The 27,683-nt window shown below is 37.9% G+C and overlaps 2 protein-coding genes across 3 annotated transcripts in view; one reads left to right on the forward strand and one right to left on the reverse strand.

Annotated features, from left to right (window-relative positions):
- The window catches only part of Axud1 (AXIN1 up-regulated 1), a 36,353-nt gene extending 31,909 nt beyond the window's left edge, over positions 1 to 4,444 (forward strand). For both annotated transcript variants that reach the window (XM_019057711.2, XM_019057710.2), the window contains exon 5: positions 567 to 4,444. In XM_019057711.2, coding sequence (XP_018913256.2) covers positions 567 to 1,289 — 723 coding nt within the window. In that variant the 3' untranslated portion in view covers positions 1,290 to 4,444. The remainder of the gene's footprint in view (positions 1 to 566) is intronic.
- A 5,652-nt stretch (positions 4,445 to 10,096) lies between these two features.
- LOC109041371 (uncharacterized) overlaps positions 10,097 to 27,683 on the reverse strand; it is a 57,541-nt gene continuing 39,954 nt past the window's right edge. Inside the window, exons 7-12 of the mRNA XM_072306538.1 lie at positions 26,021 to 26,248; positions 20,973 to 21,147; positions 18,204 to 18,316; positions 13,895 to 14,050; positions 10,974 to 11,189; positions 10,097 to 10,329 (exon numbers count right to left, since the gene is read on the reverse strand). Coding sequence (XP_072162639.1) covers positions 10,206 to 10,329; positions 10,974 to 11,189; positions 13,895 to 14,050; positions 18,204 to 18,316; positions 20,973 to 21,147; positions 26,021 to 26,248 — 1,012 coding nt within the window. The 3' untranslated portion in view covers positions 10,097 to 10,205. The remainder of the gene's footprint in view (positions 10,330 to 10,973; positions 11,190 to 13,894; positions 14,051 to 18,203; positions 18,317 to 20,972; positions 21,148 to 26,020; positions 26,249 to 27,683) is intronic.

Raw genomic sequence — 27,683 nt, forward strand, 5'->3', positions numbered from 1 at the left:
AAACTAAAAAATAAAAAATTGCCCTAAATCCTGTACTGCAGTTACCCTGGCGCAAGGAGCAGTTCCAGGAACGAGAAGTAGGTTGGAAGATTGAACCATACCATCAAGAACAGAAATATGCAGGGTAGGAGGGCAATCGACATGTGAAATGGAATCCTTTAGTATCAAAGGAGCTCCAAAGAGAACAAAATAAGGATTTACAACACGATTGTCAAGAGTGTAGTAACCTACGGGTGTGAGGTATACCTGATGGAACAGCGGACCCGTGAGGTTTTAGAGGCAACAGAGATGGATTTCTGGCGTAGATCCGCTGGTATTTCCAGCAAGGATCGCGACAGGAATGAGACAGTATGGGAGATCATGGATGCCAAACAGACCATCGCAAATGACATTATGGCAAGTGGCGTTTTGACCAGAAACTTTGTGATTGGCCTGGGTGAATCATTACTTTTTGCCCTCATTTTGGGTTTTGATCATAAGACACATTTAATCCGTGTCCGTCAATGACTTTCATTCTTTTCCTTCTCTATAGGTAACCAAATTGATTTTAATTTTTCTGTGAACAGGTTGATCGGTTAAATTTTCCTTGCGGTTGCACCAGAGATGGCTGTGGAAATATTAGTGGACGTATTGAATTTAATCCTGTTAGAGTTAGAACACATTTCATACATACATTGATGAGGCTAGAATTGGAGAAAAAACAGGCACAAGAAGAAGAAGCAGTGAAGAGATTTGATCTGAATGCAGTGGCAGAATCTCAAAGCAGTGGACAACTTGAAGTTGCAACCGATGGAACAATGGCTGCTGCAGATTTAAGTAGAGTTGACGGGTGTGCGGGATCAGGAGTAGAAACATGCTTCCCAAGCTACTACCAGGAGGAACTGCAGAGTTATTATCATCAACCATTTGATGTTAATCTAACATCAACTAATTTCAGTTATAGTTATGGACACTACGGATCAACTTACGGTCAAGCTGATAATGAGTTGCCACCCTTGGAGTTTCACCCCCATCCTATAACTTACGACCAATTTCCCTCCTCCACCTCGTTACTGTACAGTCAGCCAAGCTCGAATGAGCAATTGTGTTTTGCCAGCAACTCAGAAACTAAGTTAGAATCTTTCTCTGAACTTCTTCAAAGCCGTTTCCTAGAACCAAATGTTGCAACTACGAATGAAGTCCATGTCGACGCGAACAGTCAAGGAGAGAATAACCCAAACACATTAGAAGAGTGTGAGAATTTTGGTGAAATAATTAAAAAAACAATGGTAGAAAGCGCATCCGCCTAATCAATTTCAAAGATTTTCCTCCTTTATTTTTGCTGTATGTATAAATTATTTTTTGAATTATAATGTAAAGGGATGTGTATGTACCCGTACGTATGAGATTGGGTAGAAAAGGTAGAATGCACTTGTAAGTATGTGCAAATGATAAAAATTCTGCAGCTGCTCACATTTGCAACATCTTATTTTGATGCTCCTGTAACTGTTAGGTTCCTCTCTAAATAATTCACATCACTTTTCATCGCTCCATTAATTAACCCTAACCTTTTTGTAGGTAAATATAGGCTCTCTGTTGTTTATTTTGTGTTAATGTCTGTCAATTTCTTTATCTGAAATTTATTTGACGTAAAATCTTCATTCCTTTTTCCTCATAATTAAAAAAATAAAAAATAAATAAATAAATAAAAAAAAATAAACCCTTATCCTTTTGGTCTTGCAACTGGGTTGAGATTTTTGATTCTGGGAGCTTAATCAAGCTGATGTATGATCAGAAGTCAAATCTTTCTAATTGAACTTCTCTCAAACAGGATGTAATTTCTTTCTCTGGTTTTTCATCGATTTTCTGTCCATTAAAAACGGAAAGTAGAATACGGTCACCATTTCAAAATTCACAGGTCTAGAGACATCATGTTGGTCTCAGTTTAAAGATCAGACCTCTAGTTTTTGATCAGGGTTGCTGGCGATCTGAAAAACCGGGAAGGTCAAGAAATATGCTGGAAAAGTCATAGGGACTTTTGCAATGTGCGTTTAGCAGAAGTGAGTGTAATTTATATGAGGAAAAAAGCGTTGTGGAAGTTTAATTCGAATGTCAGGGAAAGTCAGGAAATTGGACGATGAAGAAACCCTGTTGATTTAAACTAGGATCATTTTATTTGGTCAAGTATTCACAAAGTTATGACGGAGAGGTTGAGTGATTTTGACAAGTTCAGCTGTTTAATGTACCTATCATATTTCCCGAACGCGGCTCTTGTCAAAATTCGTTTCTCAGAATATTTTTATGTCATCATAACATCATGGAACTAACTTAACCTTGAAGGGAATGTTAAGAACGATTCCATCAGCAGCATTGTGGTAGTTGAGGCATGTCTAAACAGCTTGCTGAAAGCCGCAAGATTGTTCAATTTGGTTCCTTTCACTCATGCCTTACATCATCTAAGCTTTGAGATGGATTTTCTAATGGAGGAATGGTGTGCTTCTGTTGAATCATTTATTTTCATCTACAAAATGAACCAACATGTTTCCTTTTTTGTTGTGTATTGTGCAAATTCCCGTTGCCTGATTTTGGTCCTCCTCTTTTCCAGTTTTAGCAGTTAAGTCCCCTTTTAGATTCACATGCCGTATTGATTTGCTCTAATGCATGTTTTGTTATGCTTCCTAGAAGCATTGCAGCCCTTCTGTATCTTCCTTAATTTTATTTTGTTTTAAAATTTTATGGGCAAGCCCATTAAAAAATATATACCAAAAAGTAGAAAACAAATGACCACCATTCAAAAAGATAGGAGAAAGATAAAGAGAATAAAAGTAGGGGAAAAGTGAGGTAGCCTAGTAAAATTGTGGGAAACGGATATCAAATCACCAAAAGGAAGTAAGCTAACGGATCTCATCATTAGTGGAAATGGGAAGACAGACTCAGATTTCACGATAAGTAAATCCTTAAATAATTTTTCAAAGAGAAAATGAGCAAATCAAAAAAATCAACTCTAAGGGAAAATTCATCACCAATCCCATTTAAATGTGCCATTAACAATCTGTTCACCAAGTTTTGCAACAAGTATTTTTTTATTTTAAAATTAGCCTTTTAGCCTAACTCTGCAAATTCTTTCATGGATGTTCTTGTGTTCGAAGACTCTCTCTTGCCTCCTAGGACATAACGAAAACTGTTCTCAAGTACCCTGTACTTCTGGCTGGTCTGCTTTTTATATTCAGCCGAAATGTAGTTTATAGGATTCATTCCTCATCTTGGTAGCGTCTTTCCGGTATTAGCACTAGGAGTCTTTCCTATATTAGCACTAGGCTGGTCCACTGTGTATTTCAAGCTGAAATATGCCTTGTAGATTCCTTCTTCACCTAAAGTGTTTTTCCTGCATTATCATTATGTCTCCCTTATACTTCTACATTTTATTGGCAACTTCTACCATCTTTCCAGATTGTTTTAGAATTCTAACATTCTGCTCCGCAGTCAACACATCTGTAAATTTTGTTTTCCTTCCTCCAAGATCTAAAATATTCGGATTGATTAGTTTGCATGTTGCTTTGCACTAAAGGCAGGGGTTTTTTACACTAACAATAAGTAGTGTTGCTGGCCTGACACACAGCCTTCTTTCCTTTCCTGAGCTTGGGACTGGCTGGAGATGAACATTTCGACACTAGCTGAAGTACTTGCAGACTCTACGAATCTGGAACTAGTTGGAGAACTTGTACGTTGTAGGATTTTACCCTGCATTAAAGTTATCATGACTTTTTCAATTTCTGACCAAATGAGATGATCTTTTTCTTGATCACTACTTGCTCCAGGATCAAATATTTAAAATGGGACCAAAATCTTGTCTCTAATAATATCAGTTTAATACGTGATGAGGTTAAACTAACCATTGCTTTGATTCAAGATTTTATAGGAATTTAATCCAACTCGTGCATTTTGGATCTTTGAAATCCATCATCAGAGTTACAATTTAAAGTTTACAATCATACATTGCTAGTTACAGTGGCTTCAATTGAGTGTGAAAAATTTAAACTGTAAGACATTGATAATTATACATGTGTAAAATTTATTGTCGCTTCAGAAAAACAGCTCTTATCACATTTGATAAGAAGTACGTTTTTATTTTCTTGTGACGTTACATTTTAAACTTTTCTATGATGATGTATTTTTCGTTTTTCAGTATATTCCGATTTTGCTTCCATCACCATAGTTATACCTTGAAATTATCAGTTCACACAGTTCACACAGCAGCTCCCATTCATGAATGAAATTAATCAAACTGCATACCTTACAAATTCTTTTTTAAACTCTTAATTACATGGCTTTAAGACCACCACCTTCTACGTTTTCTCTGTTTCTCTGATGGCAGAGTGGTTGCATGTATTCCTTGTTTTCGTCAGTTAAAGTTAATGTTACTTTACGTTGTAATTTTTAATAAACTTTGTTTTGTTCATTGTTATTTAGACTCTGATTCCAAAAAGTGCTTCAGTAAACCTGCTTTTGAAAGTACCTTTCTACAAATCGGCCGAAACACGGAATCTTACGATTTTCTCAGGGATGAAAGAGGGTCTTCCCAGACACTCAAAACCGGTCATACTTTTTGCCTAACCCCAGAGAAATGGGGGAGGGACGGTCAAAGTTAAAAACTTTGAAGTAGCATAAGTTCTCAACGGTTTGTCGTAGATAGATGATGTTGGTGTTGAAATTTCCAAAAAAAATTGAGACTTTTAGAATGTATGTATGAAATTAATACAATTTTAAATTTTGATCCACTTTGGGGGAATTTTACAAGGTCATCCCCCTTTCGTAAGTTTTCGTCTTTCGAGATTTTCGGTTGTTCGGTTCGCACAGAGCAAAATAAAAACAATTCTTAATGAAAGTTAAGCGTTTAAGGTTTAAAACAAGCCCCAATTGCTCTCTCGAGAATAACTGTGGCTTCTTCGAAGCTCAAAGCTCGTTCACTTCTATGAAAAACTATTTGGCCTTAATGGTGAGATCTGTCAAGCGCTGTAGCGTAGCTCAATTACAAAATTTTAGAATTAGGGGTACCCCAATATTTGGCTTCAATGGGTTGTAATTTCTAAACGGTTCAGTTCTGTATGGATAATATTATCCATACAGAACTGAACCATTTAGAAATTACAACCCATTGAAGCTAAATTTTGGGGTACCCCTAATTTTAAAATTTTGTAATTGAGCTACACTACAGCGCTTGACAAATCTCCTTTTTTAAAGCCAAATAGTTTCTCATAGAAGTGAACGAGCTTTGAGCTTCAAAGAAGCCACAGTTATTCTCGAAAGAGCAATTGAGTAGCTTTCCGGAAAAAGGGCACTTACTGAAAAATTGCATTTTAAGAAACACGCATTCGTAGTTTTTATTATTACTTTCCGACCACTAATGATGACTTACATCGAAACCTGGATCCTTAAATCAAAGTTTATAAATCCCAGGATGACTAACGACCGTTGGTAAAACTTGCTCGTCTTTTACTGTTGTGGGAGGAATTACATAAAATTTTCTCTTAAGTATGTGCCCTTTTTTCGGATATGGGCCAGTGATCATAGGTTTTGGCTTTTTCAACTGGACTTATAGGACACGAACGAGTTTCTTAGCAAAAATAAAGTTTACTAACCTCTTCTGTACGATAAAAAATGTAAAAATTCTTCTTTGTTGTCAAGAGTTTCCCCCTCCCCACAGCGCGTTGAATGGTGACAAAAATCCCCCTAAAAATGAAAGTCGAAATTTTCCAAAAATTATGTGGTGAACGTTAAGTGGTATATCTGGCAACACTATTGTCAGCGATAGTATCGATTTTTATCGATACCTAGTGCCTGCACAGGTGGTCGTTGTCAGCCAGTTCTGAGCTCCTGATTAGAAGCCGATTGCAGATGACATCAATGAGGAGCATTCTAATCAATAGGCTTCAGTGCCATCCTATATCCTTCCTGGCAGCTTATTTCCTACTGGTAAGCACTATTTATTTTTGGTTTTTCCAATTTTTAAATCCTTTTTTTTCTGTGGCAAATATTGCATTTTGAAATACTGCTCATTTTCAACCCCTTCTTCCACTTTCATGAAGTGGCCAAATAAAGCATTGAAAACTATTTAACTTTTGTACAAGTGGATATATTCAGTGGAATGTGTACTTTCAGAAAATCAACGGTTCATCTGCCCGATGTTGCCCGTCCGAACGAAAATCATGATTTTCTAGGAAAATGTGGCCATTTTTCAGGTGTTCTTGGGCTTTCCTCGAGGACAGCAGATGAACATATCGCTTCCCCTTTCAGCAGTGGATGAAATGAGCCCTGAATTAACTCCCTTGAGGACGTTGAAAGAAAATACAATGGGCCATCCAACGTTTCCAGCTTGTACAAATACATATATTATCTATACTTTTCCTGACGACAGTACTTAAAACATACACAATTGAACAAAAATTCGCTGATTTTTCAACTATCATGAGTACTGACATGAAAAAACTGAAATCAATTGATCCTGTTTAAATCTGAACAAATCAATTGTTTTCAGTTTTTTCATAATGTTTTAAATTGGGCTGTTCCTGTCAAATCGGGTCTCAACTGCTAGTTGACGAACTACCAGTTAAAGGTAACTTCCAGTTCGACCTGAAGGAGAGTCTTGTCACTGATTTTCAACCCCTAGTTACTGAACAAAGACTACTTGCCAAATAGTGCATTAACATGATTTGTTCCCTCATATCCTACATCAGGTCGTATCTAATGTCTGGGAACCCTTGCCGAAAATTCAATTAGCAGTTGAAAGAGACGACAGAACAACCCTTGCAAAGAGGAGGGTGCGGGTGGCGGGGTCCACAACTCGAGCCCAGGTAGTTAAATCAGGCTCTTTGTGAACCAGTGAAACGCGAAGAACCGGAACGAATGTTTTGTCTGAAGTCCTAGTTGAAACCTAACAGGCAGAAAAAGCACCAGTTGAAAATCAGCCCGTTAACAGCCTCTCAACTAGTAGTTGCAAATTGACAAGACACACCAACCTCTAGTTGGACCTTAACAGAGAGTCAACTACTAGTTAAATGATTTGACAGGAATGGCCCTTAAGTATACTGTCCTCAAGGAAAGTAGAAAAGATATTTGCACAAGCTGGGAAGGTTGGATGGTACCCCAAGTAGGCATTTTTCAAAGTTAAAGTTGCAAGAAGTTGAAACAATATTGGTTTAAAGTTGCAACTCTCAGTCAACACTTGGTCGATAAGTGCCGATTTTCGGCGATCTGATCGGAAGAAAAGTTGCAACTTATAGCAATTGAATTGAATGAATCTTGCAACTTATCGACGTTGCCAAAATCATCCCTTTTAAAAATGACCATGTTGGTAACAAGTTGGGCTGGCTCAACATGGTAGCAACAGGGTGAATGGAACCTGTTATCATATATGATATCAACATGTTATCACCATGATATCACACGCTGAAAAAAAAGTTCCAAAATGCGAAATGCTTATAAATTTAGGCGCGCTGCGCGTTCTTAAGCATAAATTTCATGGCGGACACCAGAAAAATGCCGCTGAGAGAACCCGACAATCAATGTTCGCCAGAATTAAGCCGCGCTGCGCTCGAGTTCTCAAGCGGTCACCCATCGAAGTACTAACTGCGCCAGACGTTGCTGAACTTCGGTGATCGCCCGAGTGTCGCTGCCACTCCGCCACGGTCGCTCGCGTGGGGGAGGTGGCTAATTTAGCACTAATAAACGTCCCCAGATCTGATTCAATGATTAGAAGCAATGACATTCTTGCAATTTTGTACATCATTCAGTTTCACAATGAAGGATACGAATATAATATAAAGTAGATCAAGTTTTTGAAAGAGAAGAGTACGAACGGCACATGAAAAAAATAAAATAAAATATGGACGGATAAATAGTTATTAAAAATGAAAATATTAAAAACGAAATAAAATAAATAAATAATACAAATTAATGAAAAATGAATAGCATTATTAATAATTTATTATAATATATTATAATTTATTACATTATATTTATTATATTAAGTAAAGACCAGTCTTGTGACGCCCTTTCCAGTTTGCGAAATAGGCCGCGATATTCAAATTTTAGCCAGATGTAAGGACCGGGAACGATATTGAAGTTGGAACATGTTTCAACTTAATTGCAACAAGTTCCAACGATGATAGCTCCTTCGGGGGAAAGAGTAGGCAATGTGCACGTCAATCTATCAGTTGCAAGAATTCAACGATTTTGTTGCAAGTTGTTGCAACCTCTGCTACTTGGGCAATGTCAATTCTAAAGTGCAAAGAAAAAATGGTTTCCTTTGATCGATTTTACGTAAAAAGAAGTAGGTCCGAATCGTCTCCGTTCACAATAATTGTGTCAATATTCTTACGAGCTACAACACCCTTTCACACAGAAAATACAGAGTAATTGAAGGCGAAGATGGCTGTTTTCTTGCCTCTACTACATCATGGTAAAAAGTATCTTCAAAGACTTAATTTTCTCCTTTGAAGGAGAATTTTGCTGTGGTAGTCTCAATGTCAGTGAGGATTATTACTGGAGCACATTTTTATTGAACAGTAAGATTCACGAAACTCTAGAATCCACACAGAAATCGAAATCGCTTTAACTAATCTGACAGACTTGATGTTAAACATTGTAAGAACACAAAACTAAACTTTGAAAGACATTCTGAGGCTACATAGGAGGTACTCATCTGAGGAGCTCTGTTTTCTGTTAGGAATGATGTCCCTTTCCCAGTTATACGTCCTAGATTCCATCAGGAGCATCGGATCTTTTTATAAAGATTTCATCCCTTCCGATAGAGGACATCACACAGAAATACCAACCCTTTTCAGGTTCAACCTTGGCAGAATAGGCTGGTGGGGAGCGACAGGAACTTACCCAGCACTCAGGTTACAATCTACAGCTAAAGTTCCCTTTTAAAATTGGTTAAGAATATTATGATTCTTCTGATAATTTAAAATGTATTAACAGTAATTGGTGTCGGGCCCAGTTTTGATCACATCCTTTCCCTTGTGTCTTGCTTTGCATGTGACTTATTAAGTCTAATGAGTTTTTCTATGTTTTTTCATTTGTTTTGGTGGTCGAGTGAGGCCAACCAAAGTGTTCAGTTAGTAATTCTTTTGAGTTGTACTTTAAGTTGTTATAAGTTGTACTTCAGTTGCTACTCCACACAGGGTTGCCACAGTATTTAGAAAATGAAATTCCCTAACATTTCCCTGAAAATTGAAGATGTGACGGATGGTTAAGAAGGCACAATTGAAAATAGTTTTCGGGCAAAATTTCTTGATCAAAATCTCAAACCCATTCTTGAAAGCAAATGAAGGTGATTTAACAAATTTTCCCCGACATTTTCGTCATTGTCCCTGACATTTCCCGGCTTTCCCTAACTTTATAAAATTCCCTGACATTTCCCAGTTTTTCCTGACTGTGGCAACCCTGTCTACAGCACGAGCTAAGCTCAGGGTGGACATAGAACATTTCTGTAATCATTTATGTTTTTTTCAGAGTGAATAATAAAATCTAATAAAAAAAAAACAAATAAAACAGGTGTTCGTTTAAGTGGCGCCAGCTTTCCAATTTACATTGCGACTCAATGTACTCTATGAAATTATCACGTATTCCGCACCGCCATTTTGGATCGAAAAAGTGACCAGAGCTCGGCGCACACCGGGCTCAGAGTTCGTCGACCAGAACATGATGCCAGCTCTCCCATTTACATTACGACTCTACGTACTCTGTGATATGTTGCTGCCGGACCACCTCCGCGTAGGCAATTTTTTATACATCGTCCGTCCGCAACTCTTGCTTGACCAATTAGCGCAGTAATATGGGAATCCCGCTCGCCGCGCACTCCCGCGCCAACGTGCGCAACCTTTTGCTCACGGCTCAATTTCTGTTTCAGTTCTTCCCTACCCAGCCGGGCCTTTAGCCTTGCATACTCTTTGCAGTGAGTTCGTAATATATTTTCAGAAAGTAATGCTAACTAATTATGGAGCATCCTTTCTCAGAAGGTTCAAGAGCTATGAAAAAGGAGAGGAGATTATCTTCTTGAGAGAATTTGTAGACACAAAACAGTAATCATAACCTAAATAAGAATAATAAATAGTGATTTTTGTAACAAATTTATTGACAAAATATTTACAATTAATTACAACTTTATCGGGACATAAATACATGATATTTTGCACAATCCTGGTGAGAAAATTGCCAAAAATTTAACCAACTATTAAACCTAACTGTTTCAGTAATGCTGTGGGACTAGGATCTCTACCTCTAAACCTCCTAAATACTTCACTTGCATGACAGCTTCCACCAAATGTTAAAAATGTGTCTCTAAATCTGAAAATAAAAAAGAACCATAAAATATAAAGAAAAATATTTCTATGTAAATAAGTACAACTCGTATGAAAATAAACATTTTTTCCTCACAACAAGAAAAGTTTTTGGGCACCATACGGACATTATCTCATCCGCATCACATATTATTTTTACAACTCCCTGTTTAGTCTCTAATCTGTAATTAGTCTCTTATCCCAAAGCAAAAGTATGATTGTGGCATCTGCTAGATGTACAAGGGAACTAAATTACACCAAGAGACATCAAAGATTAAAGGGTTGAGCGGCCTTCATTAAAAAATTAAGGTAGTATCAGATTGTGCACAGTACTTTTAAGGATACATTTCTTGATAGAATTGAAAACTGGACCTTATTACGGCGCATTCTCTAATGTAAAATTCACTTGTATCAAATACTTCAACATAATATTTCACCTTTAAACTTGTTTTTCTCAATAAAATATTTGACAAAACTTTCTCATTTGTGATACTCTCTAATTTAGTTTACGACTACATACTTTAAAATTTTGAAAGAGATGTATGATTTACAGGCCAGGAAAGTGAAGGGACTCAATTTGACTCCCCCACTTGATGGAAAGCTCTCATCCTCTGATTTGGAAAAAGGCAATATTCTTCCACTCGAACTCACCTTAAACCTACAGATTCAGAATCCTGATTTTCTTCATGGAACGCGCTGGTCATGTCTGCAGCTATCATTTGCGACCAGATTCGACTGTAGTAAGCCGCAGCCCAGCCATCGCTAAAAACTTCAGAGAATTGACACGGCAGGCTATTCCATTTGGAGCGTGGAAAAGTATAATGCTGCGGCCATATTTCATTAACAATGTCTTTCCAAAATACATCCCTGAAAGAAAAAAATCGAATGAAAATTTCATGTGCTGTTGCAGGTAATTTTTTGAACAAAAACATTACAGTACAAATTTTTTCAATGTCAACTTTCTACTTCGTAATATAATTTAGAAACATCTCCCGACTACAGCTTTTAGGGCACAGACTGAACCATGCACTTTACAAAAATCCTTAATACAAAAAAAAATCGAAATCGAAAATGAGAGGGAAGGAGGGTAGGGAGCTTAGATTTTTAACAGTATACAACATCTATGAAAACAGGTGGAAGCCAGTTAGGTAACCCAAAATTTCATAATTTTAAATTACAGATGTTAGGCTGCATTGCAAGGTAAGAAATGTTAAAAGGGAACCTATAGCACATGAACTTCTTCTGTGTAAATACTGTTGGAGGAGTATTCGTTTCCGAATATCCACCATAAAATCTTTCGATTTTAGGAGGATATTCGACAACGCTACTCTCCGTCTTTTTTCGCTGATACACACCTCGAACAGCACATGCGCGTACTAGCGAGGATTCGCGATCGGCGGACGCCGCATCGCGGGGTCGAGAGAGTTCGGACAGAGTGTTATGGAAATTCGTGTCCGAAGGGAGCTGTGGCTTCGCCTGCGTCTTCGCCCCGATTTTTCTCCCTCTTGAGGGTGATTTGTCCACTTCATCCAAAGGAAAATAAGAGTTTTTTCTTTCAGACACCTCTCGCTGCCACCACCTCTTCCCGAAAAGTCCTCTCCTCCGTCTCTACCAGAAATTCCTCAGTCTACGCTACGCATTGCGGTATCGCGACAAGACTGAGTGCCTTTCTGATGCGTAGGGACCATAAAGGCGGGAATCGCTCCCCACACAGTTAGAGGCGTCTTGGTCTTCTTTCGAGCAGAGAAACTTCCCTTTTGCTGATATTTGGACTCTTTCGTTTCGTGTCGATTCACCTTTAAGGACACTTCCAAGACCGGAGTGATATTCCTCAAAGGATTCCCTGCAAACACATTTGTTCCAATTCGCATCTTGGATTTTTTCATCAAGCAGAGCACCGGGCCAAGCAGTATACTCTCAAGCTGAGAAAGTTCCTTTTGGCTGATATTAGGACTCCTTCCCCTCGATTCGCTTTTAAGGATTTTTCTAAAACTGGAATGATGTTCCTCTGAAGATTGGTCGAGAACAGGATATTTCAATTCGCACCTCGGATCTTTTATCAAGCTAAGCATCAGCCCTGCGACCGCGCGTTCATGGTACGCGGATCGTTCTTGTTAATGTGCTGTTATTCGCTCTCATCCGCTCGTGGACAAGAGATTTTGATTGGCACATTCGCACAAAAGAACATCGCCTTTTAATATTATTAAATTATTTATTAAATTCATTTAATTATTAATTCATTCATTTTATTCGAACCGAAAATTCATAGGTGAAGATATTTTTCATACTTCTTTCCTCTTGCGTACTCAAAAATTTTTACTTTCAAATTATTTCAATTCAATTCTTTTTAGCATATTAAGATTATGTATGGGTTTGAATTGATCAAACTCGCATTTACGGTTTATATTGTTTTTATTCTTGACTATTAGAATTTGACTTTTAAGTTTGATATCTTTGCTCTCTTTTTTTTCTCTATTGTCATTTGATGTAAATTATTGTAAGTAAGATAGATATATATATATATATATATATATATATATATATGAGAATTTTTGCATAAGTTATGTATATTTTTAAGACAAGAAAATGACTTCCGAGAAGTCTTCGGTATTTTTACTGCGTTTTGACGATGTAATTATTCAGGTTTCATGAGGAATTTACTCCCTTTCTTACAAACAGAATTTCTGTCCCTCACCGCTTTTGAAAGGAAATCTGTTTCCGAACTAAATCGGTTAGTTCAAAAATCGGAAAAATCCAGATTAATAAATTTTCTATAGACCAATCTCGAGTGTAATATAACATCTGAAAGTAAAGAAATCATTAAATCAGTAATGCCTCAATGGACCACTAGACAAGGTACGAATTAAAGGATTTTGATACATGTTTCTTAACCAAAATTTCACGCTGAACGCGATTCGCGCAACTAAAATGACTGAAACCAACTCCTAACGAAGATATTAACGTTTTTATTTCACATTGGTTACAAGGATTTTGAACTGCCCGTTCACAAGAAACTCAAAGCTCTACGTGAGTTGCATCGCGCACTACAACGGTTTTAGCAATCTTCTCAATCGAGCAATGTTCATTTCCCACCATATTTGTTGTACCGCACTTGTTGTTCAAACTATAAGCAATTTGCTTTAGCTGAGCCAAAGCGTCAAGATTGAGGTTGCCAGATTTTTATATCGCAGAGACTGTCATGATAAACGTTTCGAGCGCGATGTGAATCACGTAGAGCATTGAGTTTTCATGAGCGGGTGGTTTGAATTTAAGCATCAAGAATTATTGAATATTTTTTTAAGGAGTTGATTTCGGTAATTTTCGTTGTGCGCATCACGGTTTGCGTGAAATTTTGGTTAAGAAGCATGTATCAGAATGCTGAAATCCGTACCTTGTCTAGTGGTCCATTACAAGAACTTGACATTGATGACATCCTAATTAAAGATGGCCTCTCACTGTACACAGTGCTTTAGTTCAATACCATGGTTATGAAAATACAGAATTGAAAATATGTAGAACAGTCTGGTTTCATTTTTTCTCGTAACAGGTACAGATATAACATTTTTACTTACGTTGCATGCATTCTAAGGTCTAAATGTGATTTGAACAACTCGTGGCATAATTTGAAACCACTCAAATGCTGCTGGATGGATTTGAGCGGTAAATTTAACTTCTCGCCAGTTTTATAATGACCATTGATACTTGCGAATACTGCATCATCATACAACCTTAAAATCAAAACACAAAAACAGGTTATGTATCGATGTGAAAAAATGTGAGACTAATGGTGAAGCTTCTTTCCCTCTAAAAATTATTTTTTGTTGGCAAGTTCAAGCAATTTCAAACTGGATTTTTGAAAATAATTGTTGAGCATAATTACCGAGTGGGGGGGAGGGGTGGTTATAAAATGTTTTAATTATAAAACCTTGGTGTTATTGGTGAAGTTTGAACAGCACTTACAATTTTAGTCTTTGAATTGGAATACATATGCATAAAAGCGTTATTACAGAGATGTAGTGGGATATTTTTATGAGTACATAAAGGAAAATAGTTTTCATCCATCAGTTTTAAAATTCTAATTTAGATAAATTTAAAAATTTAAATTCTGATCCTCCATTACTTGTAAGATTTTATTTTATCTATTTCTACGAGTACCACTAACACAGAAGCAGTCTATAGTACTTCTCAAAATCTGAGCAGATTTGCCCATACTCTGCTGCATATTAGAATTGACCGCTAAAAATTCTGAAAACTCACAAACTTTGTTTATTTACTCCTCATTTTCTAAAGAGGTCTTGACATTTCCCTGGAGAAATTTCGAGCATATATATATTTTCGAGTATATATTTTTCAAATTCCAATGAATATTATTTAAGATAGCTCAAAGAAAAGAAATAAAAATGATGAGGAACTTTATAGAAAACTATTTGCACATGCACATCTTGAATAGGAAGAAAAATTTTGAAATTTTATCCTAAATCTAATCGGCTTTGCCCCATTATAACTATAGTTCTTAATCAATTACCCTTAGGACAGGATGTTAGAGTTTTTTGCCAACGTGCGTAAAAAGTTCAGCTTTAAGGTGATATCTCATTACAGAGGGAAAAAGCTCACACGCAAGTACAATTGGACCGAGTTAAACAGAAAGGGAACCAAGCCACATCAACTATTGCCAAATTTAATTGGGCAATTTAATTTTTTACATGAAAACGGTAGTGCAGATTTTCGTGCAAATTTCAGTGAATTTTCTCCATAGTGCGAAGCAAATTTCTTATCATTTTCACAGAAATCCGTATAAACATTCTTTCGTAAAAAATTGAATTGCCCAGTTAATTTTGGCAACAGCTGATGTGGCTTGGTTCCTTTCTGTTAAACTCGGTCCAATTTTCCCTCAAAGAGATACGGGTGGATTTCAGCTAATGAAAGAAAATACGGGAAAGACGTGTAACTGGTTGCTCAAAACTTTCAATTATAATATTTTCTCTTGATGTTTGGTTTTTTGCGTAGAAGCAGGTCACACCAACCACGAAAAAATTCCTCAGGAGATTTGAATAACTCTAAACCTTTTTTTCAACATGCTGAACAGTGAAAATGTCAGTTTTGTGACGTGTAACTTGGAGGTAACCAATATAGTCATTATATAAATAAACCAGGACCTTTTGCGAGCTTTGTCTAATTTTTTTTTAAGTCTTGAATGTATATTGTTTGATATAATATGCATTGAAACACCAGAAAACTATATTATTCAATTTAATTTGAGACTTGAAGCGTGTAACTCAATAATATGTCAGTTTGGTGACGCTATGCGTTTTAGTTTGTGGCCACTGAAGATATTGCGCTTGTGTGCAGATTAAGGCATGACTGAGTGCAGAAAAGGAAAACGATCAGACGTGCACTTGATAAGTCCACATATTTCTTCCAATTTCAGCATAATTTCAGTTTTTTCCATGGTTTTTGGAGTGTCTCACTTATTCAATGTCAGTTTGGTGATGCTGTTTTCCATCAAAACTTTTGGTGGAATATGCAAGGGATATGTGAGCAAACATTTTTTTCTTACATCTATAGGTGGCCTCTCGACCTAACCTCAATGATTAGTTTGATTTTGTTACTGTAAATTGGCAGAAAAAATTAATAACAGCAAAACGTTAGTTTGGTGACGTCACCAAACCTGACATGTCCAAACCAAACTGACATGTTAAGCTTGGTAAAGAAAAATAATCGAAAGATATTGCGATGCACGTAATTAAATGCTATAGTATGGAGCTCTAAGAAAACAGAAAAGTAGTATACGGGGTGTTCGAAAAGTCCCCCCCCCCTCTAACTTTTGACCTAATTGAGGTAGAGATTTGAAACTTGGAGGGTGTTCCTAGATCAAAGGAAGCTACTTTTTGACCCCCCCCCCCAAGATTTTGGGGGGGTTACGGACCCTAACTTTTAATTTTCAAATGGGAAGACCCCCTTTGTGATACCTCGTTCGAAAGAGCATAAAAAAAGAATATTTTTCGCGCAAACCCGAAGTCATTATCTCAAACCGTTTCAAAATGGCGGCCGGTCAAAGTTCCAAATGGCCGAAAATTGGCACCTGTGCTATTTGCGCATGGATTTGCTTGAAACTCGGTATCTGAGAGTATTTTGGCACGAGAAAAACGAATTTGACGTTAGATTTTCAAAAAAACCCTAATTTTTCAAAATGGCCGCCGATTAAAGTTCAAAATGGTCAACAATTGGCAACCTCGACTTTTTGCCGATAGATTCGCCTGAAACTCGGTGAAATAACGTCGAATTCGTTTGTCTCCCACCCAGATACCCTCAAACACCGAGTTCCAGGCGAATCTATCGGCAAAAAGTCGAGGTTGCCAATTGTTGACCATTTTGAACTTTAATCGGCGGCCATTTTGAAAAATTAGGGTTTGTTTAAAAATCTAACGTCGAATTCGTTATTCTCCGGTCAAAATACCCCCAGATACCGAATTTCAGGTGAATCCATTGGCAAAAAAAATCGAGTTTGTCAAATTTTCGGCCACTTTGAGCCTAAACCGGCGGCCATTTTGAAAAATTAGGGTTTTTTTGAAAATCTAACGTCAAATTCGTTTTTCTCGTGCCAAAATACTCTCAGATACCGAGTTTCAAGCAAATCCATGCGCAAATAGCACAGGTGCCAATTTTCGGCCATTTGGAACTTTGACCGGCCGCCATTTTGAAACGGTTTGAGATAATGACTTCGGGTTTGCGCGAAAAATTTTCTTTTTTCATGCTCTTTCGAACGAGGTATCACAAAGGGGGTCTTCCCATTTGAAAATTAAAAGTTAGGGTCCGTAACCCCCCCAAAATCTTGGGGAGGGGGGTCAAAAAGTGGCTTCCTTTGATCTAGGAACACCCTCCAAGTTTCAAATCTCTACCTCAATTAGGTCAAAAGTTAGAGGGGGGGGAGGGGACTTTTCGAACACCCTGTATAGCTTGATATGGCCAAATAACTTTTTAACTTTTTTTCAGAACCATTTTCTCCCATTAGCTGAAATTCACCCATACGCTGTTTGGAGCAACACTAGTTACGTCCATTCAGGAAGGCAACTGCAAACGCCTTTCAGCCTTGTTGGGCCAATCCTCAGTGCAGTGCAGCCTTATGAATTTTCTGCTACCAAGCTAGAGAGGGCATGAAAACCAGCCCGAGACTTGGGCGAGCGGACGCTGGCAGCAAGTAAACTAACACCATCTCGTGAGCTATTATCTAAACAGCATATGCCTGGCGAGGCGGTTTTACACAAACTGATTGCGGTAAACGCACGGGTCGTAAGATGGGATGTTGCAGTATTTTAGTCAAAGTGCGTAAACAATTCAGCTTAAAGCTGATATCTCATTACAGATGGGAATTGATGGATGGGGAATGGGATGGGAATTTTGAGAGAAAATTGTGCTTGTGTGTGAGCTTTTTCCCTCTGGAATGAGATATCAGCTTTAAGCTGAACTTTTTACGCACGTTGGCTAAAAAACTCCAACATCCCGTCTTACGACCCGTGTGTTTACCGCAATCAGTTTGTGTAATTTTCCTTAAGGAGGAAAAAAAGGAAATTTTCACCAGGAAAATAGGACTTTTGGAAATTGGAAAATTTGGACATCTGGAGAGGAAATAAAAATTTCTATAAATCTGTGGGGTTCCAGCTCTCAGGGGGATTCCATTGTTTTGCACAACCAACACACGACTGGCCTGGTTTCATAGTTTATTATTTTTTGCGACCCTGATTATTGGTAGAGAAAGGATTCACTGCAACCGATCTATGAATGATCTATGGTGTGGTGAATGATCAGTAAAAAAAAAAAAAAACTTAAGAATTCACAAATTTCGATAAAAAAGATGTAGATAAACAAATCTGAATTACAAACCAATTAGCTAAGAAATGTGGAACAGCTTCGACAGCTTCAAACTCGACGTATGACAGCCCTGACACATCTGAATAAGCTGCCTCACAAAGTGCATTTTGTAGAACATGGCCAAACTGTAAAATAGAAAATAGCTTCCTATTAAAGGAAAAAAAATTTGTAGAGCTGCGTGATTAATTAACGGTGATTGCAATTAATTTTTTTAATCGTAATCCAATTGAAAAATTAAACGCAAATGAGTCAATTAATTTGACTTAATGATATTTTAAATTCCCCACTGCATTATGAAGGCAAGTGAAAATATCCGCACCAACTGCATTCCACTATACTTCTGATGAAAAAGATTGGCAGTCAGGGTGTCTACGAAGACTGACTGGCAAAAAATCAGTACTTTAGCGCTACTTTTTCGGATCTTTCCCAAAGGATTCAGTACCTCCTTATCAAAAAAATTCAAAACTTTCTTAATGCAGTTAACTTCCTATAGGTCAATTGTTCTTTAAATGGAATTTTTCTTAATGTCATACTTTGAAAGAGCCGTATGCAAAAACGACATTTTTCGCCCCCCCACTAAAACTTATTCAAACTTCGTCTATCAGTTACTAATACTGAAGCGCTTCTCTCCCCAAATTTTCAGACCCCCAAAAAATTTTGGGGGGGCGCTAGGGGGGGTGGAAGTCAAAACCTGTGACCCTCGATATCTTTTGAACGAAACAAGATATTGAGGCCCGGTTTGGACGAAAAAATCGTCTAAAATTGCATACTTTAAGATTCTAAAGGTCAAAATCCCAAAATGAAATTTTTAACTTAACTTATGTGCTTTTTTTCAGTTTTTGAGGAAAAACAATTTCTTTTAAACAGATTAAACTGAAATTTCACATTTTTTGATTTGAACCAAAACCAGTTTTTTAAATTGTTCGTCTTTTTCCGCATCCAACGAGTGGTCGTATAAGCTGGGGAACCGAACGGTTCCGGAGTTATGATCGATTGAAGTTTCCGCTCAACGCGCGCCGACCGATTTTCGCGCGCAAAAAAGTCGGATTTTACTGTTATAAAATCAGATTTAATGTTCAAACTGAGCAAAATGCATTATTAGGGACTCTTGAGGGTCGCTGAGTCCAGAAAATACGGATACTTCCGAAAAATTCACGTTTTTAAAATTACAGCTCCGTAGCGCTATTTTAGAGGCCCACTGAGCGCCGACCGGCCGCTCAGTGGTCCTGTACGGAGCTGTAATTTTAAAAACGTGAATTTTTGGAAGTATCTGTAATTTCTGGACTCAGCGACCCTCTAGAGTCCCTAATAATGCATTTTGCTCAGTTTGAACATTAAATCTGATTTTATAACAGTAAAATCCGACTTTTTTGCGCGCGAAAATCGGTCGGCGAGCGTTGAGCGGAAACTTCAATCGATCATAACTCCGGAACCGTTCGGTTCCCCAGCTTATACGACCACTCGTTGGATGCGGAAAAAGACGAACAATTTAAAAAACTGGTTTTGGTTCAAATCAAAAAATGTGAAATTTCAGTTTAATCTGTTTAAAAGAAATTGTTTTTCCTCAAAAACTGAAAAAAAGCACATAAGTTAAGTTAAAAATTTCATTTTGGGATTTTGACCTTTAGAATCTTAAAGTATGCAATTTTAGACGATTTTTCGTCCAAACCGGGCCTCAATATCTTGTTTCGTTCAAAAGATATCGAGGGTCACAGGTTTTGACTTCCACCCCCCCTAGCGCCCCCCCAAAATTTTTTGGGGGTCTGAAAATTTGGGGAGAGAAGCGCTTCAGTATTAGTAACTGATAGACGAAGTTTGAATAAGTTTTAGTGGGGGGGCGAAAAATGTCGTTTTTGCATACGGCTCTTTGAGGTCCCGTCGAATTTTTCATACAAAGAAAAAGCCCTCTGGGTGTAATTTGTGTCCGAGTGGAACCAACAGTGTGGTCTCTGTGCAGTTTGACTCAGAGGAAGTTATCTGAACCTTCAAGTGACAAAATTCAAAAATTCGAAAAACGCATGAATCGCGACACGAGTGACGTAGCCATGAAGGTAGAAACTCCTTTGTGTCCTGAAGATCAACTGGTTGCACAATGAGCCTGTTGAAAACTTCAGCTAAAGCAAAAAGAGGAGTTATTTCTAATAGAGAATACTCAAAAATCATGCTAAGCGCGTCGTTAAAGTCTAAAATACACTCCCAACATACCAATCTGTATAAGAAATATGCTGTTTTTTAAGCTCCCCGCTTGAAGAACAATACTACAGCACAGGCGAAAATTAGGTAAAAAAAGTTGTTTCATCCAACCCTTGCACACTAGGATGCTAGATGCTAGATATTCAAGATGGTCGACCAAATTGGAAATGAGAAAATGGGATTTTATCGGCCGGCCGAAGCGTCAGCCGTGTTGAATATTGTTGCCTGGGAGTATAGTAATCCCAGAAAGTACCAAGTGTAAAACAACTGCATTAAGAGCTGAAATTATGATGTTATGGATGATGAATTAATCAATGGAGGAACAAAAGACTCCAAAAATCAAAACTTCAAAGGGAAAATGGTTTTTGTTATCAATTCTTCGTGATACAGTCGGCCCCCTTTAATTGGGACACTGGTTAATCGGGACAACCGCTTTATTGGGACAAAATCGCTCGGGACAGAATCTCTTATATACTACCAATACTTCGTTTATATACTTCGTTTTATCGGGACACCTGCTTAATCGGGACAAAACAGCCCGGGACGGATGTGTCCCAATTAAGCGGTCCGACTGTATTATGATCGTACCTTTGCAAAAAGTTGCTGTACAGCTGAGAAAGGCAATAAAGGTGGGTCCTTTCCTTCTCCAGGAGTAAAATTGAACACTAAGGCTGAGATGGGTAAAGTTTTCTTTGGGACAAGTGAATGTTCCCGGATCCCTACGGTCCAACCATAATCGGAACCTAAGAAGTATTTTCCATCCCTGAAAAATTGAAAAAAGAAAAAAGTAGATGTTAGAAATTGTCGGCATCAAGCAAATGCTATGAGAAGCTTCTTCAATTAAATCAGCGGGTGTTAAAAGCACCTATTAACTTTTACTTGGACTTTTTCTTCCACTCTCTTCATTCGACAAATAATTTTTTTTTTTTTTTATTCAACTGCACAATAATCTTTGCATTATCAAGATTGAATTTCTAGAGAGAGAAAACAATTGGAAAATTTAATTCAGCAAAGGAAAGGAAAGTAAATAGAGTGTGGTAGGAGAACTGGATGGCTCCTTCTCAAACTCAATGATTCGATTGCTTTTGTATTTCTTGATGATAGACTATGTCTTAAAAGATACAGGGATGATACTGAGAAAATATTTACATGGGATTGAATTTAAAATTCATTTCGTTACAAAGTTGTTGGCCAAATTATTTTTTTCCATTCTCTGACTTTTCCCTGACCTTCATGTATGAGACTGATATAGTCTCGCATGCATGGGTTAGAGAGGGCGCCAGCAGTTTCCAGGAAGACCCAGCAAAAGGATCACTTTTCTCCGCAATTGGACATGGTAGTCGACCTAAGCTGGTCCTATAACCTAAGCTTAGGAGTGCCCCATATGATGCGGATCTGGATATACTTAGGTGCCGTAAAAACAAAAAATCCCTGACCAGCACCAAAATTCCTGTTTTTTCCCATGGGTTTGTCTTCTCCTGACTTCCAGATTTTTGTGTTGCTAACAACCCGTTTATTGTTACTATGGAATTCTATGAAAAGCTAAAAAATTGCAAGAGATAGAAATTATTAGAAGAACTTAAAAGAATCAACCCATTACCTCTACAAGTGTTACCCTCTCAAAACGATGTAAAGTGAATGTTCAGGATTTTGACGATACTTGATAAAACATAAAGTTATTCTGCTCCAAAAGGCAACTTTGGAAGTATTATGAGAACAACACACACTTAACATACTTAGGAATAGAGAGAGAAAAACTTGGGGCTTTCATAATGTTCATAGGGTGGAGCGTTTTTGGACTTTTTTTTTTTCCGCTAATGGAGGGTGCGCAAAAGCTGCTAATAGGTGAGAAAATGAAGCACAAATTTGTTGAAATTTTTCCGACGTCATCTTCTGTGCCCGGAATGCAAAAAACCGCCAAAATACCCCAAATCACGATTTTTTACTGTTATTTCACCTTCTAAGTGGCAATAATGTCATTTGTCGGCGCAAAGTGATACTGAAGACAATTTTTGTGAAAAATTCACCACTCACGCTTTTAAAAAATATTATTCTTACGTTTTTTCTCCCCTTGATGATCGGCAAAACTGCCCACAATACCTTAAAATCCCATTTTTAAGCTCTTTAGCTGAATTTGGCAACTGCGACACATATTAGCATTACTGTACGAAAATTTCAGGTTAAATATTGTGCAAAATAAGAAATTGACGATAAAGAGCTCTGAACCTTTTCATTTCTCATTGAAATAAAGGTAATAAGACTTTCTCTGGCAACAACGAGCGGTCGGCATGCCGGTCGGCCGCGGCCGACTCGGTTGCCCGCTTCTCGCAACATTAGCCGGGAAAGGGTGGGAAGGTTCCAACTTCGAGAGGATGTCACATACAGTGTGCTACACTTAGCAACTGAGTGAGATGCAATTAAGAAAAAGATCAGTGTCCTGCTGGTATTTGCTTCGATTGGTTACAGTGCGCATTGACAGTATTTGAGTGCCGTTTTGAGACGTTCTTTCTGCCGCATTTTTATTCTCGTTTCGTTCAAGTGATTTGGCAAATGTTACAAACTTTGTTCTAAAATGTTATAAAATGTTATAAACTATAAAGTGTTTAACTAAACTCTGATTCAATAACGTTTGACTTTACTTTCTCCAAAATGTTTTCCCATAAAACATTGGAAATGCGGGGTGTTAATATGGAAAATTGCCCAATTTTCGGCGATCCTTGCGAGTCCCCAAATAGCCAACTACCGACCTATAATGAAGTTATACTGTGTTATCTCTGGCACCGTTCAAAACTTAAAACAACTAAAAAGGCGCCCTTATTTACAGACGGATCCCTCCGAGTGAAAGAGGACTTGAAATTCATTGGGAATGAAGCCTCAATACCGGCAATTTCTGATCGCGGAATAATTTATTTATTACAACAATACTACGATAAGTATAATAATGTTTTCAAAAGTGCACCTAAGAAAGGTTCAGTGCGGGACAGTAAATACATCAATACTTCTCAATCGTTAAAAGACCTGCTTGTCGAAAAAGGTAAAGGTCTCTTCAATATTGCTGCGTGCCAGTGTAAAGACTTCAGTAAAGGTCATCGTGAAAAATTTAAAAAAATTCCAATACGAGAACGCGAATTTATTCTCGACCAAAGAGGCCCCAGAAAGTTGAAAATCTGTGAAATTGACATAATTGTAACCCATCAGAATATTCTTCGAGAGCAAAGGAAACGAAGAAGAGAAGATTAGCAACCTGGAGGATCCGAGTCACCCAATCCATCCAATCTGCCTGATCCACAACCGCCAGAAGTTCAACAGGCAACAGAGTCCACTTCAACGCCTTCTGAATCTCAAATCAAAGCGGAATCTGAATATGAACCTGTTAGCGTCGTGGGGAAAAACCGCGAAAAAATTAATCTCCATCACTTTGCTTTGGTTTGTGACAAGCCGGAATTTCGGACCGAAAAGCTGCAGAACTTGCAACAGCCCTGCTGAAAGATATCAGACGCCCTGACATAGATTTTACCTTGAACCGTAACATGATGCGACGAAAGCGACAAAAGCAGAGGACGGATTTAAGAAAGCAAGAATTGAGACCCGGAAAAGTTAGCAGAGGGCTTTATTTCGATGGCCGTAAGGATCTTACTTGTGTCATGGAGCAGAAGGGGACAAAACACTACCGCAAGACTGTCACCGAGGACTCGTAGTATTGCTGGAAGAACCTGGGAGCGAATATCTAGGGCACGTGGATCCCATCTCTGGTACATCGCTTGGAATTTGCAAGTCCATCATAGAATTTTGCTCCAAAAATGCCATCGATCTTGAATTTGTTCAAGCAATAGGTTGTGATGGTACGAACGTAAATACTGGCGTGATTGGTGGAGTAATTAGATGTCTGGAGAAACACCTGGATAAACCACTGCAATGGTTAGTGTGTCTGCTACACAATAACGAGCTGCCTTTCATTAGTTTGAGCATCTTGATGGTAAATCAATGGGACCAGGAAGCTACACCGGACCGATTGGTAAAGCATTACCAAATTGTGAAAAATTGCCTGTCGCAAATTTTGAACTTATTCTCGCGGATATTTCAGTTTTAAACAGTGTAATAGTAGAATTAAGCTCGGATCACCAATATCTTTTTATGATTGTTAAAACAATTGTTTCCAGCCAGTGTCGCCGGGATTTCGCAAATAGATACCCAGGCAAGATGTCAAGAGCCCAATGGCTCACAACAGCAAATCAATGTCGCTAGATTATACGTCGCGACAAGTGACCCATCATTTGAATTAAAAGTGCTGACGGACTTTATTGTCAAAGTTTACACGCCTATTTGGTTTGAAATTAAGTGCAACCCAATGATAAAAGACGGAGCTATGCATGTATTTTTTTTTACACGGCGTTCTCGGTATTAAAGTGATGAACTTAAACAAATTATTGATCCTGAGATCCAAAGAAACGGTTATTTCGCACATCCTGAAAATATATTTGTTGCAATGGTGAGCGATGATGGTGCCGCGGTCCGCAAATTGGCAGCTCGAAGAATCATAAGCTCGGAAATTCGTGTCGGAATCAAAAGTGCGACAATTTAAAGTGCCGAAACTGAATTTTAAAGTGACAAAATACCACAAAATGATCAAACGGAATTCGGAATCAATTCAAGCAACTTCTCTACCAATTTATGAACATTTGAGCGACGCTGATTTGAAGCAACTCATCACTGCAAAAGAAAAAAGGATGGACCACTTTCCTTGCCACACACAGGCGGTATCGAGGGCTGTGAAGCTGGTAACCGAAGCTGCATCAATGGTTTGTGGGAATGAAACTCGCGATGGATTTATTCGAGCTAAACTACACACTCGAAAATTACATCCTACAGCAGCTTAAAAATCCTCTAAAGAATTCAAGGATTTGACTGAAGCTAGACCATCAAAATAAGTAATAGGTTAATTCATTTGATTCTTTATTTGCATTGTGTTAATGAGGGTAACTGTTTTCTCCAACTTCCATTTATTTAAATGAATTATTTTTTATCCAAATTACTGATAAATATCAATTTAACATGTTAAAGTCCATTTTTATACTTTAGAAATGTCAAAATTAGGCTAGGTTGCCAAACTACACTGAAAATAAAACGGAATTTGAAGGTATTTTGGGCAGTTTTGCCGATCAAGGGGAGGAAATACGTAAGAATATTTTTAAAGAGGGTGAGGGGTGAGTTTTTCACAAAATCGGTCTTCCATATCACTTTGCGCCGAAAAATGACATTGTTGCCACTTAGAAGGTGAAAAAACAGTCAAAAATCGTGATTATGAGGTATTTTGGCGGTTTTTTGCATTCCCGGCACAGAAGATGACGTCGGAAAAATTTCCAAAAATTTGTGCTTCATTCTCTCACCTATTAGCAGCTTTTGCGCACACTCCATTCGCGAAAAAAAAAGTCCAAAAACGCTCCACCCTGCTGTTCAATCTTCTTTTGGAGGATACTTATAGAGACTGTATTCGTTGGAGAGTCAGTTTGCTATTCAGGTACCAAACTGAATAAAAACGTCACAAAACTTTCATTGACAGAAGGCAATTTTAAATGATTTCAAAGGATTTCAAGATAGATGTTTTGACATGGAAAATTTCACATTGATAAAAGTACCTTCTGACTAGATCCGTGTAAAATGCTCCACACGGCTTAGTTTCTTCATTGCGGTAGACATGGTAAAATTTGACATCGGGATGCCATGTACTGATCCCATCTTTCACTTCCTTAAACGATATGTGGAACAATTTGCTACATAGGTCTAGTAGTCCTTGGAAAACAGTCGGCAAAGGAAAGAATACCCTTTGATCATAGTCATCAAAACTGAGAAAAAAAGGAAGTAGAAAAAAAAATCACATTTCATGAGTAATTATTCTGAATTCTAATTAATTGTTTCATTAAAAAAGAGAGATTTTCATACCAAAACACTGACCCACCTGGGTGAGTTCAAATAAGCGTCTAATCTGGTGTCCCCAGCTGTTTTAATCGTCATAATCTGAGAAACATGGGCAGATCAATTTTTTTCTCATTTTCCACACTATTGTTGACTATTACATGCTATTTCCCACTTTATTCGGACTGAAATAAAAATTTAGGAGAACTTTGAATGTGCAAATTGCCTACATTTGTCCCAAATTTGCATGTCCCCCGTGCCTGGTTCTTGACTTTAAATTGATGTTGCAACATAACTAGAGTGATTATTTGAGAAAACTTTATCGGAGATGATAGGTAATGCTTTTGAACTTGATAAAAAAAAAATATGTCAATTTATTTTTTGCTCCATCAATAACTTTTTCATGCGCTAGAATCATTGTCCCGAGCAACAGTCAGCAACAGTCAGGAGAGACATGGCAACGCTGTAATAAGCTCTAAATGATTGCCATAACGTTGAGGTTTTTCCAAAAACGACTTTTTTTGTTTTGATTGAATAGTTCACACGTCGTAGATGGCAAAAATTCTGAAATTCGCAAATTTTTGTGCAAGATTAACGCCATTAACGATGCCAAACAGAATGCTATACACGATAACTAACAGGGCGTCAAGCATACACACACACACTAATATCAGCTCGTAAAATACTTTCGAAGTGTGCGTTAGGGAAAATTTTCTCTTATTCCGATCCTCTAGGATGTGCTACTAAATATTCCGTGAAAAAAAACACCAAAATTGTCTTTACTGTTAGAGATAAGCTTAAAAAACAGCTTATTCCATCCTGTCCCGTTCCATCTTGTCCCGTTCCATCTTGTCCCGTTCCATCCTGTCCCATATGTTTCCATCCTGTCCCCGATGTCCCAGTTTAGTGGGACAGAGTGGAAAACTGTTACAACCGAGTCTTGCTTATTTAAGCCCTGTAGGCGCTCTTTCCTACCGATTCAAGTGAAACTTGGTACCCAGGGGTATTTTTTAATGGGGAACACGAATTTTTAGTCGAATTTTCGAAATTCGAAAATCCAAGATGGCGGACATGACCTAAAATGCTATCTCAGCGCCTAATCAACAGAGGCTTGTTTGTTTAAGCCCTGTAGGCGCTCTTTTCGACCGATTTAAGTGAAACTTGGTATACGGGGGTATTTTTCAATGGGAAACTTGAATTTTCAGTCGAATTTTCGAAATTCGAAAATCCAAGATGGCGGACATGCCCTAAAATGCTATCTCAGCGCCTAATCAATCGATTTACGCGAAAATTGGTACCCGCGGGTATTTTTGAATGAGGAACTCGAATTTTAGTCAAATTTCCAAGATTCGAAAATCTAAGGTGGTGGCCGTGGCTTTAAACACT

Source organism: Bemisia tabaci, chromosome 1 (genome assembly GCF_918797505.1).
Source record: "Bemisia tabaci chromosome 1, PGI_BMITA_v3".
NCBI lineage: Eukaryota > Metazoa > Arthropoda > Insecta > Hemiptera > Aleyrodidae > Bemisia > Bemisia tabaci.